This window comes from Perognathus longimembris, chromosome 7 (genome assembly GCF_023159225.1).
Source record: "Perognathus longimembris pacificus isolate PPM17 chromosome 7, ASM2315922v1, whole genome shotgun sequence".
In the NCBI taxonomy this organism is placed as follows: Eukaryota; Metazoa; Chordata; class Mammalia; order Rodentia; family Heteromyidae; genus Perognathus; species Perognathus longimembris.
The window spans coordinates 22,436,983-22,454,816 of record NC_063167.1 but is presented as its reverse complement, the minus strand read 5'-3'; the positions used below and the strand labels follow the sequence as shown (position 1 = coordinate 22,454,816).

General features: G+C 50.7%; 2 protein-coding genes across 2 annotated transcripts in view; one reads left to right on the top strand and one right to left on the bottom strand.

The window, feature by feature from the left end:
- Positions 1–2,880: 2,880 nt before the first annotated feature.
- Ncdn (neurochondrin) lies at positions 2,881–12,025 on the bottom strand. Its single transcript, XM_048350869.1, has 7 exons — positions 11,543–12,025; positions 10,544–10,684; positions 8,522–9,490; positions 7,241–7,485; positions 6,463–6,687; positions 5,448–5,590; positions 2,881–4,267 (listed from the first exon to the last, which is right to left on the bottom strand). The coding sequence occupies exons 1-7, from the start codon at positions 11,573–11,575 to the stop codon at positions 3,831–3,833; spliced, it is 2,193 nt and encodes a 730-aa protein (XP_048206826.1). The 5' UTR covers positions 11,576–12,025; the 3' UTR covers positions 2,881–3,830.
- Positions 12,026–12,372: 347 nt separating this feature from the next.
- Kiaa0319l (KIAA0319 like) overlaps positions 12,373–17,834 on the top strand; it is an 87,864-nt gene continuing 82,402 nt past the window's right edge. Inside the window, exons 1-2 of the mRNA XM_048350867.1 lie at positions 12,373–12,570; positions 15,453–15,622. Coding sequence (XP_048206824.1) covers positions 15,481–15,622 — 142 coding nt within the window. The 5' untranslated portion in view covers positions 12,373–12,570; positions 15,453–15,480. The remainder of the gene's footprint in view (positions 12,571–15,452; positions 15,623–17,834) is intronic.

Below are 17,834 nucleotides of genomic sequence, written 5' to 3'. Positions count from 1 at the left end.
AAGAGAAACAGAAATGTGTTTAGCACTGTGCTTGGTGCATGGCAGGTGGTCAATGAATGACTACTAAATAAATGATTAAGTGAATGAATGGATGACTTCATGAATTCCTTATCCTATTAAGGGATTCTTTAGGAAGGCTGTATGTGATTATGACCCTGGGTAAGATAGACATTGCTCTCAGGCATAGTCTTGTCTGTTGGGGAGAGATGGTTTGATGTTGCTTTGGGTTTTCCCACATTGTCTCGTTCAGACTTTGGGGTCTTTTTGTTCCAGGGACAAGGGATTCCTCACTCTCTGAGGCATGTAGGTGGGGATTTATAGTTGTCTGGCATACATGCCCATGTGTGGAGACTTAGGGTATTACAGGGACACTTACAGCAACACCTGTAGGAAATGAGGAGACATGACATGCACAGGGACACCAATGCTCCGAGACACATGCGCTCATGGAAACACATGGATGTGCATGTTCAAACATACACGGTCTCCTCCCTTTGGCATACTTGGCACATTGCTTTTTTCCTAGGTTCATCTTTTCTCTTTCTCTTTCCAAAACGGGAGCTTGCATTTCTACTTTACATTAAGAAAAATTCAGGCCTGCTTCCATTATGGTTGACACAAGCCATCCTCTCTTCCCAGCCTGGCTGGGCTTGTCTGGAAATCTGGCACTAGGAGAGATGCTGAGGCTCCACCCTGTGGTTAGAGCTCACAACTGCAGCTCAGAGCTTCTCCCTTTCCCTCTTGGTGGAAACATCAGGAGCAAGCGAAGCCAAGCCACCTCCCCAGCACCTCTGCAGCCCAGAACTCTTGGACCATACCTCATGAAAGCACAGAATTCAGTCTGGATTGAATTATCATCCCACGCCCCCCCCCCCGACAATGTTGCCTCTCTCACTGCATGCAGAAAATCAGGGATGATAAGCAGTTGTCCCTTGCTTTGGAGCCTTCCTTTCTCTTTCCATTTCTCCACAGGATCTTTGTCACTCTCATGGCTCTAAGGACTACTGGCAGCTCCCAAATCTATCACTCACCCAGACTTCTCCTGAAGCTCCAGACTGTAGAAATCAACTACCCCTTTGGATGTTCCACAGAAGCACCAACTTATTGCCAAACTGAGCCTACGCCTGCCACAAAACTGTTTCTCTCCCACTGGTCTCTAGGACAGTGAATTGTCCCATTTCCACTCAGTGGCGCTGATTATGAGTTTGGAGTCCTCCTTGGCTCTCCCTTCCTTCTCTATCTTCTTCATTTCTTTCATAGATTCCCGATTTGGAGAGCCTAAGATGGCCCCAAACTTGCCATCCACCTGATTTCAGCTGTCCAAGGGCTGAGATGAAAGGGCATGCTTCACCAGTCCTGGCTACAGCTGTCCCTCTTGCACCAATTATCTTCTGAAATGTAAAGCTGATTTCTTTTTAATCTGATAAAAAATCTGCATGCTCTTGGCCCTCAGCATGATCCCTCAAACCTTCTGAGTACTGTACACTCAGACTCGTACAACCTGGTCCAACCTCATCTCCCACCACTTCAGGGTGCCAACAATAAGGTGTTTGTGCTTTTACGCCCACCAGATCTTTATTTGCCTACCTGGGAAACCTCTCTTAATCCTTGTCTCAGAGCAAATACTTGCCTTGAGGTTTCCTAGACCTGTTTAGTGAGGCTAAGGAGTTTTGTGCTCCATTTGTTCAGACAACCATAGAACTCACTACTCACACCTTCCTGTTGCTTTGTCTTCCACTGCTTGGGTAAAGGGTGTATCTTTTTATATTTGCCAGGGAATCTATGCCAAAGTGACTTTTCAATCGATGCAATAAAGTAAGTGAAATTCTTGTTATGCATAGCCAACCACAGGTAGGTAACAGGATGAGCTCAGAAAATCCTGGTAGTTTTGAAGGTTTAGGTGGGGGAGCCTGAAGATGGTGTGGGCCTGGTGCTGGTCTAACTCCAACCTGACAGCTTTGACTCAGGCCTCATGAGGCAGTGCGTGGCTTGTTTGCTGCTGAACACAGGTTAATAGCTGGTAGCATGAAAGCCACATTTGGTCTGCATATTGTCACACTTGTATTTAAGTTGAAAAACAAAATTATCCATATTCAAATATTGGCTTCATGTAACAATTAGGATTTATTTTTTGGTGCCAGTACTGGGACTTGAACTCAAGGCCTGGGCATTGTCCCTTAGTTGTTTTTTTTAATTGTTTTTTTTTTCAACTCAAGGCTGGCACTCTATCACTTGAGCTAATTCTTTGGTGGTTAGTTGGAGATGAGTCTCATTAACTTTTCTGCTTTGGCTGGCTTCAGACTGCAATCCTCAGATCTCAGCCTCCGGAATAGCTAGGATAACAGGTATGAACCACTGGTGCCCTGCTAAGATTTCTAAAAATTGGAGGCTCTGACAGTGACTCTTGGCAATAACCTGCTGAGGAGGGAGGGGACACTGCTTCATTTGTCCCTGAGCACCTCCCACGGGCCTGGCCACATCATCTGGGTTTGTGAACCTGCTGTAGCAAGTAGGGGCTGGAGGGCCTCTGTGAAGGCCTGGCCCTGGCTGTAGTAGTGAGCAAATCAGATTATCAGTGTCTAAGAGTCACCACTGGTAACAACAGAATCGTGGTCCCTTCTTTCCAGGACGGTTGGGAGGGCCAGATGAGATACCACTTGTATAGTGGTTAACAGAACACATTTGGCAAAACAGCTGTGAACTGAGAGTCTGAAGGAAAAGGAACAGGCACCCGAAGGACCACGGAAAGCTCTTGTCATCCATGAACATTTATTGAGTGTTCACATGTGCACAGCTTTGAACTTGGCGATCACAGAACGCACTGGGGGAGGTTGGGTGGGGAAAAGTAAAGGATCAGGTATATGGGGGGGAGATCCCCCCTGGGTTCGTAATAAAGATATTCCCTGCTGGAGCCGCCAGTCGCGTCTCTCTGCAGAGAGGAGTCATAGGAGGGGTGGGAGCTGAAGCCAGGCACCACGTTGGCAATGGGGTGCAATCACTGGGGAAACATGCAGACTCTGGGGAGATGTCCCTCCTGTTCCTGGCTCCAGCCAGGCCAAATGGCACCAGGGGGACAGGGATCAGATGCTCAGTATCCAAGCAGGGATAAGGACAAGCAAAATAAATAACCCCCAACCCCCATCGTCACTCTGCTGCAACATGACACAAAAGCTTGAGACCCGGGCCCAAGGACTCTTGGGTCCCTTCAAGGAAGCTCAGGTAGAAGGAGGTTCCCCACCCACCACTGGCCTGTCTGCCCCAAGCTGCCCTGGAAGGCCAGGGGCAGGTCAGACCCTGGGTCACTATAGTTGGAAGGAAGAACTGTGATGTATGGCCAGAGCCTGCTCTCTGCCCAGGGGCAAGAGCCAAATGGCCAATTTAAAGGGCGTGGACCTGGGGAGCCAGAAGGGGCACCACAGCTATGGGGAGGCCACGCCCTGGCCGGCAGGGCACTTGGGCTAAGCCAGTCATCAGCTCCTGCCAGCCCTGGCCTACCCTGGGGCCTCCCTCCTGTGAGAAGCCAGACATTGAGTACAATAGTACCTAGTGCCCCCCTCCCTGGGGGCTGCTCCAACCTTCCCCGGCCTGGCGGGGACAACCTCATCATTTCCAAGCCGAATCCTGCCCCCATGGGGGCCCAGGGGGCGGAACACAGCTCCTTACACCTGAGGGGTGGGCACCATGCCCTTTGCCCTCCGAAAAGCCAGAAAGCTGGGGTGTTTGGGGGGGGGAAGTCTGGGGAGGGGGGTCCAGTTGGGGGCTTCAGGGAAGATGCCTCCTCCCTCCTTCCCTCGCTACCCGCCCCCGGGTCTGTCCCCAGTCGATGCCCCTCAGGGCTCTGATAGGCACTGCTCCAAGGCAGCCATGCGGTAGTGGCTAGCCGTCTCCTCACCTGCCTGCAGCCTCATGGCTTCCCGGCATAGCCGGTTGGCTCGCGCCAATTCCACCAGGACGCCCTGATAGGCGGCCACCATCTCAGGCTTGACAGAGTTGGGGCTGACACTGCCTAGAAGCTGGAGCAGCTCCTGTGGCCAGCGGGAACGCAGGGCGGCGGGGGCCAGCCAGGGCAGCAGTGGCACACAGCCAGTGAAGGCCTGCATGCCAAGGAACCAGAGCTCCTGCAGGTCAGCCCAGATGCCCTCATAGTCAGGGGACAGGGCCAACACCGCCTGGTCTGAGCCAGGTGTGGCACGAGCCACATGGGACTGGGACAGGAAGAGGATGGCAGCTGCAAAGAAACCTCGGGATGCTGGGGTTCCTTGAAGAGCTAGAAGGCAAGGAGAGAGCACGTGAGACAGATGCATCAGCGCTGGGCCAGCCCCTCACCATCCACCCTGTGGATACTGTAGGAGTGGAGACAAGAGCCAAGAATCAAGACTGCTGGGGTCAAATTCTACCTCGGACACTGAAACTAGATGGCTTTGGGTAGCTAGCTTTTCTGGAGTCATTACCACTGACACTAGTCTTAGCATTTTATCCTGAGGATGAAATGAGATTTTGGCACTCCCTCACCAAGACCTCTATAGGCACAGCAGGTAGAGGTAAGGCTACATACAGTTAAACCTCCCTCAGATTCTCTATTTGGCTCCCAGGCCAGAAGAGGGCGCCAGAGAGGGACGGGGGAAAGGTAAGCAGTGACCAGCTTTTGGGTGCCTGCTTTTCAAAGGGGTTCCAAGAGTCCTCCCCACCCACCCCTGGCAGGTGTACCCTAGGGGGCTGCTCGCCTAAGGTGGTAGCTGGGTCAGCCAACATGGGGGTCATGACAGATTGGTTCTTTGTGGGGGCGGACTGAGAGCAGGGGGCTCTGGATCCACAAGGACGTGCTCCCCTTCCCATTGCTGGGTACCCTGCTGGGATCCCCACTCAGAAAGCACAGAGGCAGCTGAGGGTATGGGCACATTACACCCTGTTCCTGGGCATCTGCTCAGCTCCTCCAATCTGACAGATGGGGCACAGGGAACAGGCGGGGACAAAGGGACCCAAGCAGACACCCACGGCCAAAGTGGGAGACACTCAGGGCTGCCAGGGCCTGGAGGGGATGCCCTTCCCCCTGCACCCAGTGGGCAGTGCTGACGCCTGCACTGAGGCCAAGGCGGGCAAGGTGTTAAGCAGTGAAAAACCTCAATGGAGGGAAGTTTGGATTCTGACTCAAAGCCCAGGTGGGGGCGGCTCCACCTAAAAACCCTGGATTCAGAGTCCCTTGGCTGCCAGGGCTTCCAGGTGCTTGCGACTCTGAGCAGGCCTGTACCTCACACCCACCAGACCTTGCCTTAAAAGTCTTCCGAAGGAAGAGAATGTTATCACTGGGAAGAAGGATGGGGGTGGCAAGTGGAGTTAATACTGGAGAGATTTCTTCTCTATGGGAAAATTTTGCAAAAGAAAAAAAAATTTCCCTCTGAAGATGGAGACTTAACTCTTTGAACACGGCAGGTCTACCCAGGTCTTACCTGGAGAAGTGCTAAGGAGCCGGGCCATGAGGAGGCCCAGGGTGGCCACGTTGGCAGCCAGCAGCAGCCTCCCTTGCTGCTGCACTAGTGCAGGCAGCGAAGTCATCAGGGTGTTCATGAGAGATGTGAAGCAGGCATCACGTCTGGGGAAAGAGGAAGGGGGGCGGGGAAGGGGCAGGCAGGGGGTTAGTAGGCCACATGGAGCCCCATGGAAAACCTGGGATCTAGGGCTTCTGGCTTTTCTAGCTCAGCGTTGTTGGGCAGGAAATTAGGCAGCAGAGTGAAGAGTGAGTCTCAACTATGGTAGATGGGTTGGACTACATACTATCTAGCAGAGGCTGGGTTACAGCTGGAACAGAATCCTGTGCCCCGGGTCAACCCTGAGGGTCTAGATATGCCACGTCCTTCAGTAGGACTGGTAGTTTATTTTTTTCCTTCCCCTCAGTATTAAGGATTGATCCCAGGGTCTTGTGCATGCTAGGCAAGCACTCTACCACTTGAGCCACAACCTTAGCCCTTCTGTTGGTAGTTTTTCTAGATTTTTTTTTTTTTTCCTCTCTTAACTTTGCCAGAACCGGTCCTGAACTTGTGATCCTCCTTGCCTCTGTCTCCCCAAGTGGCTGGGATTATGGACATGCATTACCATGCCCAGCTTTGTCTTTGTGTATTCTGAATCCCTTTCATTCTTTTTTTTTTTTTTTTTTGGCCAGTCCTGGGACCTGGACTCAGGGCCTGAGCACTGTCCCTGGCTTCTTTTTGCTCAAGGCTAACACTCTGCCACTTGAGCCACAGCGCCCCTTCTGGCCATTTTCTGTATATGTGGTGCTGGGGAATTGAACCCATGGCCTCATGTATAGGAGGCAAGCACTCTTGCCACTAGGCCATATCCCCAGCCCCTGAATCCCTTTCATTCTAACACTAAAAGGCATCTACAGACACAGTGAAGCAAAGCAGGTGAGGTGAATGGGAAGCCCCCTCCCTCAGATTTCCTCCCGGGGTCTCCCAAGGCCCTCACTTGATCAGCCCCGGTGCAGTGACCACAAGGTTGAGAAAGATGTGGCAGCAGGTTTGCAGACCAATCTCCACGCTGTCAGGCAGTACTGAGGTGTCATGGCCCGGGGATGTGAGCTCCCACTGTTGCAGAAAGTATTTACACAGAAGGGAGGGGGCCCCTTCCTTGATTAGTATCTCACGGGGCCCATCTTCAACTGTCAGGTGGCACCAGCCGGGCAGAAGGAGCCTAGAGGTATGGAAAGGACAGATGTGTGTGGGGTTAGGAGAGGTAAGAGGTATAAAGATCTTTTCTTTCAGCACACTCTCCCTAAGAAAAGCAGGAGTAGGAGAGAAGGAGTGTGTTTAATAAGCATTGTCAAAAAAAGCACAAGTTTCAGAATCACGCAGGCCCAGGATCCAACTGGGATTCTGCCACTGTGTGAATAAGGACAAGTACTTTAACCTCTGTGAGCTTCATTTCCTCATCTTTAAGATATGGATGAGACTTTCGCTGTGTGGACTAAATGAGATTTTTATGGTACAGGGTATACCTGGCTTTTAACAGATGCTTAGTAAACACAGCTACCTTTTTTAGATTGAGAAATCCGATGACAAGTGACATGTGACAACTCAGGAACCCTGTGGGAACAAGGCCCCTGAAGTAAGACAAAATGATCCCAAGGGAGGTGCTCTTATGATGACCTCATCAGGGAGCCTGGCACAGCCCAGTTTGGTAGATGGGGTGTGCCCCTATGATTCTTTTCCTTAGAATACTTGGGCTGGACAGATTTTAACTAAACTCACCGGAGAGCGTCCCTGGCCAGGCGGGCCCTGGGGTGGTGGGGGAGATGGCCAAGTTGGCCACCTGCTGCGAAAGGTCATTGGCTTCCTCAGCTTCCTCGTAGAGGGTCTTGGCATAGCGGACAAGGAAGGGCAGAAGCTGGCACACCTCTTTACGCAGGGACGAGGTCTCCTCCGCCAGCCAGGCACCCAGGATCCGCACCGAGGCAAACACAAAGGGCTCCTTCTGCTTCTCCGGCCCCACCTGTTGCCACAGGACCCCACTGAGATGGAGCAGGATGAGATACCCCTCTTATGTCTCCCCAGCTTAAGGCCTATGTAGGAATAACACTCATAGAAGGGAATTCTGGTCTATGAGTTCTTCAGAAGTGGACACCAAGGCTTCCAGCACATGGAGGGATGCACTCAACAGGAGCCAGGAACTGAGCAAACCCTTCAGGTAAGTCTGCTGAGTGAAGTGAATCTCAGATGTCATGAGCCACACTCAAGGAGATTCAAGTCACCTAGATCCCCCTCTCTACCTCTAAGAGAGCTGAAACATACCGATCTACAGCTAAGCAGCACTCCTCTATAGAGGCTCTGATCTGGCATAGGAGGACACACCCTGCCTACCCATCAAGAGTGGGAGGTGGAATGCCTTCTTTGGGGCTGTACAGAAAATGAGACCAGAGTTTAACATGGATGGTCATCCTCATAGCTGCAGAGTTCAGTGGCTAGAGCAGGGCCATTAAAGAGACCAGAATCATGCTTGAATCCCTGTGGGACAGGAGAGTGAGCCTCTCAGAGAAAGACTGGAGGGCTGGGGGAGTGGGGAGGAAAGGAGGGATGAATGAGACAAATAAGAGTTATGTAAAATTCCACAGGAGAGTGGCTAGGAACCAGGAGGTCCTGCTTTTTCCTGAGCCCTTCAAGTCTGTATATGTGTCTGTGTATAACACTGTGGAGTGAGAACAGGCCACTTTGATTTTGTGTGTGGTGTGTTGTGTAGTATGTGTGTACTGGAGAGTGTTTTATGAGTGGGAGAATACTGTGGCGTGTGTGTATGTGTGTGTGTGTGTGTGCGCTGTGATGGGTGTGCACATATGGTGTGTGGTATGGTGCCTGTGTGGAGGCCCACGGAGGAGAGGGAGGGAGACTCGGCCACACACTACTCCCAGAGTGCTTGCCTGCATGTTCATGCAGCTCTGCTGCCTCCCCATCCCACCCCTTTCCCTTGCCTTCTGGCTCCGGCAGTCTCCCCACCCCCACTGGGCTCCCTCAGTGGGTCAATGTATCCTTACCTGCAGCAGGTAGTGTATGACAGCTCCAATGGCCTCCTTCATGATGCTCACAAGCTGCACCTTCTGCGGCTCCTTAAGCAGGGACTGCTCACAGCGTGTACATTCCTGGATCCCCAACTCCATGAGGGCGTAGCAGGCCGTCACCACATCCTCTTTCACCTCGGTGCCTGTCTCCTCCAGGGCCAACCGGACCTCCACGCATGCCAGATTCACCAGTAGAGCAAGAAACTTGCTCCCGGAGCTGCCCACTGGGATCCAGTCGGAGCCGCAGGCGTGTGCCAGGCGGGCTGCCAGCTTCAGTGCAGGGTTGCGCTGCCAGGAGCTCAGCTTGCTTCCCAGGATGCGTGCCAGCCCGGCCTGCAGATCCCGGAGGCATTCAGAGGGCACGGTTGTTGGGGGCAGAAAAAGGGGCAGCAGCTGGCAGAGCTCAAACTTGCTGGCATCCTCGGCTTTCTGGAAATCCTCACTGAGGCCTCGCAATACTGCCAGCAAGTCAGGCTCCGCCTCCTTCCAGCACTGTGTCTCAGCAGCGGCCAGGAGCCCCACAAGGAGTGCCAGGGCCTGGTCAAAGCCATAACCATGCCCCAGGTATGCCTGACACAGAGCAGACACTGTGCCACCGGCAATGAGGTGCCGAGGCCCTCGAGGCGTGCCTGCCACAGCTGTTAGGCACTGGTAGGTATCATCGATCATGGAGCGGCGGGCAGCATCGTCGGGGTCTCCCCGGGCTGTGAGGAAGGTGCTAAGGATAGGGATCTTGTTCAGGACCTGGGGATGGGTGGCCAGTTCAGGGTCACTGCAGAAACAAGCCAGTAGGGCCACGCCCAGGGCCCGGAGAACATGGTCAGGGCACCCATCCGGTGCCTCCTTGCTGGTCAGGAGACGGTTGGGGAAGGTGAAGCCAACCGCATCAAAGATCCGCCGCCGAGTTTTGGCATCAATGTCACCTGCTTTGACTGCCTTGGTCACCTGTAGGGGGTATGTGCTATCAGCAAGATGAAAGGAAGAGGTGGCAAGGACTAACCCTTTGCTGGTACCCAAGGCATTAAGCACTGGCAGGAATAGGTTATGCAACAGGACTCACTCTGGGGTCATTTCATCAGCTTTTTCTTTTTCCTTGGACAAAGACAGGTGTGATCTCTGGGGTCCCTCTCATCTAGGATTATCCCATAGAAGGGGCATCCAGTCCTATGCAACTTCTCATTTGGGTTGCAACCTGGCCATTTGAGAAGTTCTTCCTGTCTGCAACCTGGGTTTGAAGGCGCTTAGAACTCAGTGCTTAAAATCTCTCAAGGATTTAGGGTCCTTTCCTAACTGCTGTCTCCAGAGAAGACTCTGATCCATTTCCGCCACCATCTCAGGGGAAATGGCTCCTATGTCTTGCCACTTTGCATGTCAAAACATTTCCCCTTACATTTCACCTAAACACCTCCTCTGCTGCAGTGTGAGCCCTTGACTCCAGAGCCTTCTCCCTGTTGCCATGGCAAACAAGCGGCGGCTGTACTCCCTCCTCCCTTCACCCCACACACACCAACAACCCCCCCCCCCCAGCACTGCAGTTCCTGCTCTGCTGTCCCCAGCTAGGGTTCCTTTCTAATAGAGCTAAACCTGAACCAGCTCCCTTACCTTCAATCTACCTACTGCCAACCTGGCCATCTTCTAGGACCCCCTCCTCAGTCACTTCCAATCCTGCTACTCTGAGTCCCAGAAAAAACCATCCCCAGTCCTTAAGTACTCTGCACTAGTTGCTACCTGCTGCTGTTATCCTATGAGTCAGCTCCCATCTGCTCTGGGACGCCCCAGAAAGCAAACCCTGGCAACCTCCTCCAAGGCCTCATGCAATGGACTTAAGCACCCCTTTGCCTCTGTTCTTGAGGAGGAATAAGAGAGTACAAAGACCTTCTATAATTCCTCTAGGGTTTCCAACACTACCTGTATATCTTTGGGGAGTTGCTGACCCCATTTCTTAGGTGCCTGACCACCAAAGTCCTCCCACCTCCCAAGCATCAGCAAGTTCCTTACTAGCAGCAGGGCTGCAAACTGCTCGCTGTCATTCTTGGCCTCACGGAGGGCTCCCAGGTAACGTTCCAGGGTGGGGTTTCGGCTCTCTGCCTGGTTCAGAGCTGGCTCGCAATCCGAGGCCATGATGCCCGCCTTGCCCAACTGTGAACACAAGAGGGATTGAGCATCCCTCTGCAGAGGAGGGACGGGGGCGAGGGCGGGGGTGGAAATGGAGGATGGAGGGAGGGATTAGCACAGAGGGTGGAGGGAGGATTTGGAAGGGTGGCTTCCTCAGGACTGACCTCCCTTGGGGGAGTCCCTTTAAAAGGCTGGACCTGTGAATCCTTTGGGATGAGGAAGGGACCCTGCTCCAAGGTCACCTCCAGAAAGTGGGAAGGGAGGACCATGCATCCTGATGCTCAGCTGGACAGCTCTCACCAGTCTCCTGGGGGAGGGGGGGTTGTCTCCACTGCTCAGCAGCCCCTGGCACCAGAAACCAGATTTTCTCTCTCCAGGAGGCATACAGGGAATGAATGAGTGGTAAGGACAGACAGAGAGGAATGGACACATACACGGGTGAAGTTCGATTATCCGGACTCCGGCTGACAGGGGAGAAAAGGGCATCATTCTAGCTTCATTTCACCCCTCTTCTTCAGAGGAGACAGGAGATAAGCTGGACCAGAAGTGAATATAAGCTCACCAGGGAAGACTTGCAGATTCCTACGGGGGACCCCACCCCTCCAGCCAGGGCTCTCAGTTGCCCCCACCAGCTCCTAGCTTCCTCGCCTTTCCTTCTCTTGGGCAAGGGCTGCAGGAGGAGCAGCAGCTGGAGCAGCAGCAGAATTAACCCCTGTGCTCCCACCTGGTCTTCGCCCACCGCGTCCCGCTACAGGCTGGGGCTGGAGAAGCAAGAGGGGTCAGAGAGTCACGGGACATTAGGGATTCCAAAGGCCGGATAATCGAAGTGGGGCTGCTGAGATGGGGAGATGAGAAGGGGAAGAGGGTCCCAGCGGTCACCACCTGTCCCGCCGCAGCCAGGTCACAACACGACATTGATGAAGTCACGACAGGGCAGCGATGAGATCACACTTCACGATGGCGCGGTGATGTCACGGAGAGATCACAGCGAAATCACGACATGGAGAGGGACAGCCCCCAAAAGATGACAGGGCAAATTAAAAAAAATATTAAAGATATATATTGAAAAGGGGCTGTAACAAAATGGAGTCTCGACAGGGCACGGTGATGTCGCGATAAGGCTCGATGGAGTCGCGATGGGGTCCCCGGGGAAAGTCGGCATCGATCAGCGGCGGCTCCAAGAGGCCCCGGCTGGGATGCAGGGGAGGGCCTGAAGGGGGGCTGAGCTCACCAGGCTGCGGCCCCGAGCAGCGAAGTCTTCTCCCGGAGCGATGCTGTGGGAGCCTGGGGCAGCTGCTCACGCCGCGTTGCCCACTCCGGGCTCCGGGCTAGTGCAGCTCCACCCCCACCCCCGCATTACTCTCGGCCAATCAGCGACGGTTTCACTCCTGGCTGTGGCCAATGGCACGGCAGGGCGCTAAACCGTAGGGGGTTGGCGCCGTTGCCGCCATCTTTCTTGTGGGTATTGCCCGAACTTGGGGCTGCAGAGTCTTGTAAAAGAGGCAAGAAGCAGACTGCCCCTGGAGGGCAGGAGGCCAGAGGCTGGCGGGGTGCAGACATCTTCGCTAGGTGCACTGTTCTGCCCCCAGCGCTGCCCCTCCTCCCCCACGGGCTCGGAGCTGGAATTGCGCTTCCGGAGAGTGGGGGGGGCGGGAGCGTTTGATTGGCATGGGGAATGTATTTCCGGGTTGAGCGCCGGGAGGTGGGAGGAGGCGGTGTTTCCGGCCGCCGTCGCTGTCCAGGGAGGCTGAGGCAAGAGGGAGCTGTCCGGGTTGGGAGCCGGCGCTACCTTCTTCCTCTTCCTCCTCCTCTGCGTGAGGGTAGAGAAAGTCGGGGCCCCCTAGCCCATGGACCGGGAGGAGGCGGAGGCCGCCGAGAGCCGGGGCCCAGCTATATGGCCCTGAGCCCCGGTAGGTGGCCGGGGCGGCTGGCTGCCAGGCCGAGTACCAGGAGCTCAGGGGAGGGGCAGGCGGGACGGGCGATACCCAGGGTGTGGGGGACTCGGCCAGGGCCAGCATCGGCTTCTGGCCTTGCAGGTGCGGTGCTGGAGTCCCAGGCTGAACCCCGTTTCTTTTGGGTCCGGGTCTGGTCTTGCAGCTCCCTGGCAGACTGGGGCCCAGCCAGTCAGCCTGCAGGGACTGCTGCTGTCCTTTTGATACCTTCGACCTCATCTCTTGCAGACTCGCCTGGAGTTGCTGCCTCTGGTGTTCCATCTCCCCACCGAGACAGAAAGTTAATGCAGAATAAGGGGGGCGGGTTTGGGCGCGATGTGTAAATTAGGATTCAAAACCTGCCTCATTCAGGATTTTGAAAATTATGCTGTACAGAACGGCCTGCTGTGGCTGCAGTGAGCACCACAAAGGTGAAGTGGAGGAAGTAAAAACAAAAATAATAGCAAACCCAGATGGGGTTTCAGGAATGCTTTCCCTTCTCTCACCTCACGGTGGTTGTGCCCAACTGACAATGGAGGCTGTCAGTAAAGAGCATTATCTGACTCTCCCGGTGCTTTCATGTGATTAACAGACTGGAAACTGGGAACAAGTTGGAAAGACGACCTCCCAGAACAATCTGTTCATTTTTCCAGCTATTTGGAAAACAGTGTCTGCAAATATAAGCAAAAGCTATTCATGGCAGTCTGTTCTGTAACTTTCCCAAATATAAGACTTTTTTTTCTTTAGAGCTTTCTGCTTGATTACTCACACCCAATGAATAGGCTGTTTCAGACGTGCTTTGTCGTTACTCAAACATATCTTATCGCTGTGTACATAAATGGAGTTCCACGTATGTAGCTGACAGACTGAACTATGATACATCCCCCATCAACCTGAAGTATTAAGTAAACATTACCCCCTGCTCTGTCTGAACAGCTGCTGCAACAGAAAGTGCTTTTATTTCGGGTGTACTTGTAACGCCCTAAATGCCAGAACTATTGGGAGCTTTTCTAGATTTTCATTTGTCAAGTATTGTGGGGGTGTGTGTTCTCTCCCTGGGTTGTTACCCTTTGATTCAATAACAGACTATTTGGATCTCGGTGATGTGTTGTTGTTCCTGCCTCTGGTCAGCAAGCCTTCAGCTGGACCCTAGCAGTGATTTGTGCCAGTAGGCAATTGTAGGTTTCAGCAGAATGACTGGTTGGGAGTTAAATGAAATTAGCTCTGCCTCTCTCATGCACCGTTTGTAAGACATTGCACTTCTAATCAGCTTGCTATTCCAATGGTGTTTATTACTCCTGTTTTCAAAGCCTATTCATTTCTTTCCTGCTTTTTCCACCCACCTGCCAGGATATTGATGACAGGTGTTGAGTCACCTTGAGTTTTAAAATCCTTTTGAGGTAGGCAGAAATGTGTTGGGTAAGATATGAGTGTGCACACACGTGTGTGCGACACACATTCCATCTTGGGAATCTAGAGAAGTTTTTAGGATTTATTTCCTTCTTTCCTTCCTCCCTTCTCTCTCTCTCTCTCTCTCCCTCCCTCCCTCTTTCTTTCCTTATGTCCTTCCTTAGTTTTAGCAAGGAATTTATTCATAATCTTTTGAACATGTCTTTGCCTCACATCCCTCCTTTCTGCCCCTTGCTTCATAACATGTATTTAAAAAAATAACTAGAAATAGGAAAAGCTGGAAAAAAATAAGAGAGATGAAGTCTCCCTGGTGCCAGTGGCTCAGTGAAAGCCTTTTCTTAGGTCCGCTCTCTCCATTTTGCAGTGATGTGCTTATTTCCTGGCATTAGCCCTGAAACCCACTGCAGGTAATGCTGATTTTTCTGTAAGCTGGTAGGGGGTAAGAGCTCATTCTTATTTTCCTGATGTCAATGACATATTTAGGACAGATGATCATCTTTCTTAGATGGGCTCTCATATTGCTCAGGCTGGCCTTGAGCTCTTGGGCTCAAGAAAACTTAGCCTCTGCATAGCTGGGACTGCAGCTGAGAGTCATCATTCCCAGCCAACTGATTCTTCAGAACTCTGTCAGCCTCATAATGTCAAAATTTATGATGCATATAATATAGCAGAGTTGTGCAAGAAAAAAGAGACTTTTGGAAAATCTTTTTTTTTTTTACTTCTGGAGATGACCTACATAATATAGTTACTAGATTCCAGAGTAGCTAGTATATGTTTTTGCTGAATGTGCATATGAATTTAAGACAGGAATTGCAAGTGAAGCTTAGGTATCAGAGGATAACACAGAAGTGTGTGTTGGATAGAATTTAAAGGTAGCTTTGAAAACATTTCAGCAACACTGGGCCAGATAACACCCTTGGGTTAGGTTAGTTAGAACAAGTCCAACTTCCTTTCACAGTGTGTTTGGTCAAAGTCACAAAGCTGTTTGCACAACTAGTACTGGAAAGTAAAAGCTTCCCCCCTCCTCCTCAGGCTGAGAGTCATTATTGTTATTATTATTATTTTGGTCTGAGACCTTGACTCAAACTCTGTAGTTGATGCTTTTGCTCATTGACTAGTATTCTAACAACTGAGCTATGCCTCCAGTCTTTGGTCTGATCCCCATTCCATTCTGTTACATAGACAATTTACTGTTAGATTAGACACTAGTGAAGCATAAAATACATAAGTTTTGCAGTAGGTTCGTTTAAAATTCCTTGCTATGTTGCCACACGGATAATTATAGGCCATGTCAAAGATAAGGTTTAGAATTTACTGGCAGGAATGAGCAGTGAAAGACAATCTGGAAATTTTTCTTTCTCCTAATCTGTCACATTCTCTAACAGTCCACATTTCCAGGAATCAATTATTAATTACTTGGCATATAATTTCTTCTCTCTCTATTTTTCTAGTGTGCTGTTTCTGCCTGTCTGGAAGGCCATGGAGAAGAGGCTGGGAGTCAAGCCAAGTCCTGCTTCCTGGATTTTATCAGGATATTGTTGGCAGACATCTGTGAAGTGGTTGAGAAGCCTGTACCTGCTTTACACTTGCTTCTGCTTCAGTGCTCTGTGGTTGTCAACAGGTACTATTTTCTTTATAGATACAAAATTTAACATAGGGCACTTTGACTGGGTGCTGATGGCTCATGCCTGTAATCCTAGCTACTCAGGAGGCTGAGATCTGAGGATCAAGGTTTAAAGCCAGTGAGGGCATGCAAGTCCATGAGACTTGAATCTTCAATTAATTACCAAAAAATTCCAGAAATGGAGCTGTGGCTCAAGTGGTAGAGTATCAGCCTTGAGCAAAAAGCTCAGGGACAGTACCCATGGCACTCTCTGTGAGTCCTTCCATTCATTTTGAAGATTACTGGGAGTCAGAAAAGCAATCTTCTTGTTGACATAAACTGTCATCCTTTTGGTTTGTTGGGTTTGTTCTGTTTTGGACCCAAGATTTAAATTGTATTATTTTTCATAAGGAACATAGCACAGTCATTTTGAGATTTGGAAAGGATGTATTGAAGCCAAGCTCAAGCCTGTAATCCACTTGTGAGGTAGAGATCAGGGGAGTGTATTTTGAGGTCAGTCTAGGCAGAAAATTTTCCAAGACTCCATTTCAACCAATGGCTAGATGTAGTAGCACATATCTCTTATCCCAACTACAGGAACAGCACAATGTCTGGACGCAGTGATACATACCTGTCATCCTCATTGACATGGGGAAACACAAGTAGGATAATTGCAGCCTAGGCTAGCCTGGGCATAAAGCAAGACTGTATTTCAAAATTAGCAGTGCAAAATGCAGAAAAATAATAAATAAAAGGTTTAGTGGTGTGGCTCAAGTGGTGGAGTACCTGCTTTGTAAGCATGAGACCCAAAGAAACAGGCAGATCTGGATCCTGGAGCTGAGTGTTTTCACTTAATGAGTGAGACCTATAGCATACTACCTAGTTTTCTTTCTCTCTCTTTCTTTTTTCTTTCTATCCTTCTCCCTTTCCCTCCCTCCTCCCCCCCCTCTCTTTTCTGTCACAGAGTCTTACTATGTAGTTCAGGCTTGCTTTGAATTTTTGTTTTCCTCCTCCTCCTTAGTGCTGGGGTTACAGGCTTGCATCACCACACCCAGTTTACCTAATGTCTTTGGGGAAGGATAAGATTTACCTCAATGCTTGATTTGAGGAGTAATAGCATGTAGTATAGCACTCTGAACATAAATGCTTAGAAAGTGATAGTTTGCTTCCTTTCCTAGAGGAATCTTCACTTACAGGGAGAATATATTGCTTTTTGCCCAGAAAGAGGCTATGTTGGTAGATTTCATAGACTCTGCTCTCCTTGAGATGATTTCACCCTATTAGAGCCTCTTGCCAGGAATTAGTGATAAGAAGGCTAAATTTCAAAGGTCAATATTCTTTCTGACTTAAGAATTTTTTATTTTTATTTTTGCCAGTCCTGGGCCTTGAACGCAGAGCCTGAGCACTGTCCCTGGCTTCTTTTTGCTCAAGGCTAGCACTCTGCCACTTGAGCCACAGTGACACTTCTGGCCTTTTCTATTTATGTGGTGCTGAGGAATTGAAACCAGGGCTTCATGTATACGAGGCAAGCACTCTTGCCACTAAGCCATATTCCCAGCCCCAGAAAAAAATGTTTTAACATAGTTCCTTTCTAGGTATTACAAAACAGCAATTTGGGAAAGTTTTGAGTATGCTGCCCTTCTGGATAGTGACCAGACCTTCTGCTGTAGAGAAGACCACAGCATGTCCATGGCTGAGGAGAACTAATCAGCCTTTTGCTCTGACAGTTACAAAGATATTTCTAGTGCTTTCCTAAAGTAATTGATCATCATCGGAGAATGAAGTAATTACTGTGTTTAGCAATTTTAGTAACATCAGCTTTGGGGTTCTTGTTGTTTTGCAGTGGTGGTTGATGATTGCATAATTACAGCAGTGGAAATTGCAGCAGATAGAAAGCTGACCTAAATGTTTTCTCCTCGGATGATGCTTTGTTGACTAGTTCCAGTCAACATTTTATTTTATTTATTTTTGCCAGTCCTGGGGTTTGGGGCTCAGGGCCTGAGCTCTGTCCTTGGCTTCTTTTTGCTCAAGGCTAGCACTGTACCTCTTGAGCCACTGCCACTTATGGCTTTTTCTGTTTATGTGATGCTGAGGAATCGAACGCAAGGCTTCGTGCGTGCTAGGCAAGCACACATTCCCAGAACCCCAGGCAACATTTTATGTAAGATCATTTTAATTAAGTAACTGATTTAGCGCCATGAGATTAAGCAAATCACTTTTTGTTTGGTAG

What these genes read in the sequence shown, in the direction of transcription:
- Ncdn (XM_048350869.1), bottom strand. Translation starts at nt 11,575, where the DNA reads ATGTCGTGTTGTGACCTGGCTGCGGCGGGACAG. An exon ending in CCAGGGACGCTCTCCGGTGA is followed by an intron (nt 6,688 to 7,240) that starts GTTTAGTTAAAA and finishes CCATACCTCTAG; the next exon opens with GCTCCTTCTGCCCGGCTGGT. An exon ending in GCTCCTTAGCACTTCTCCAG is followed by an intron (nt 4,268 to 5,447) that starts GTAAGACCTGGG and finishes CTTGCCTTCTAG; the next exon opens with CTCTTCAAGGAACCCCAGCA.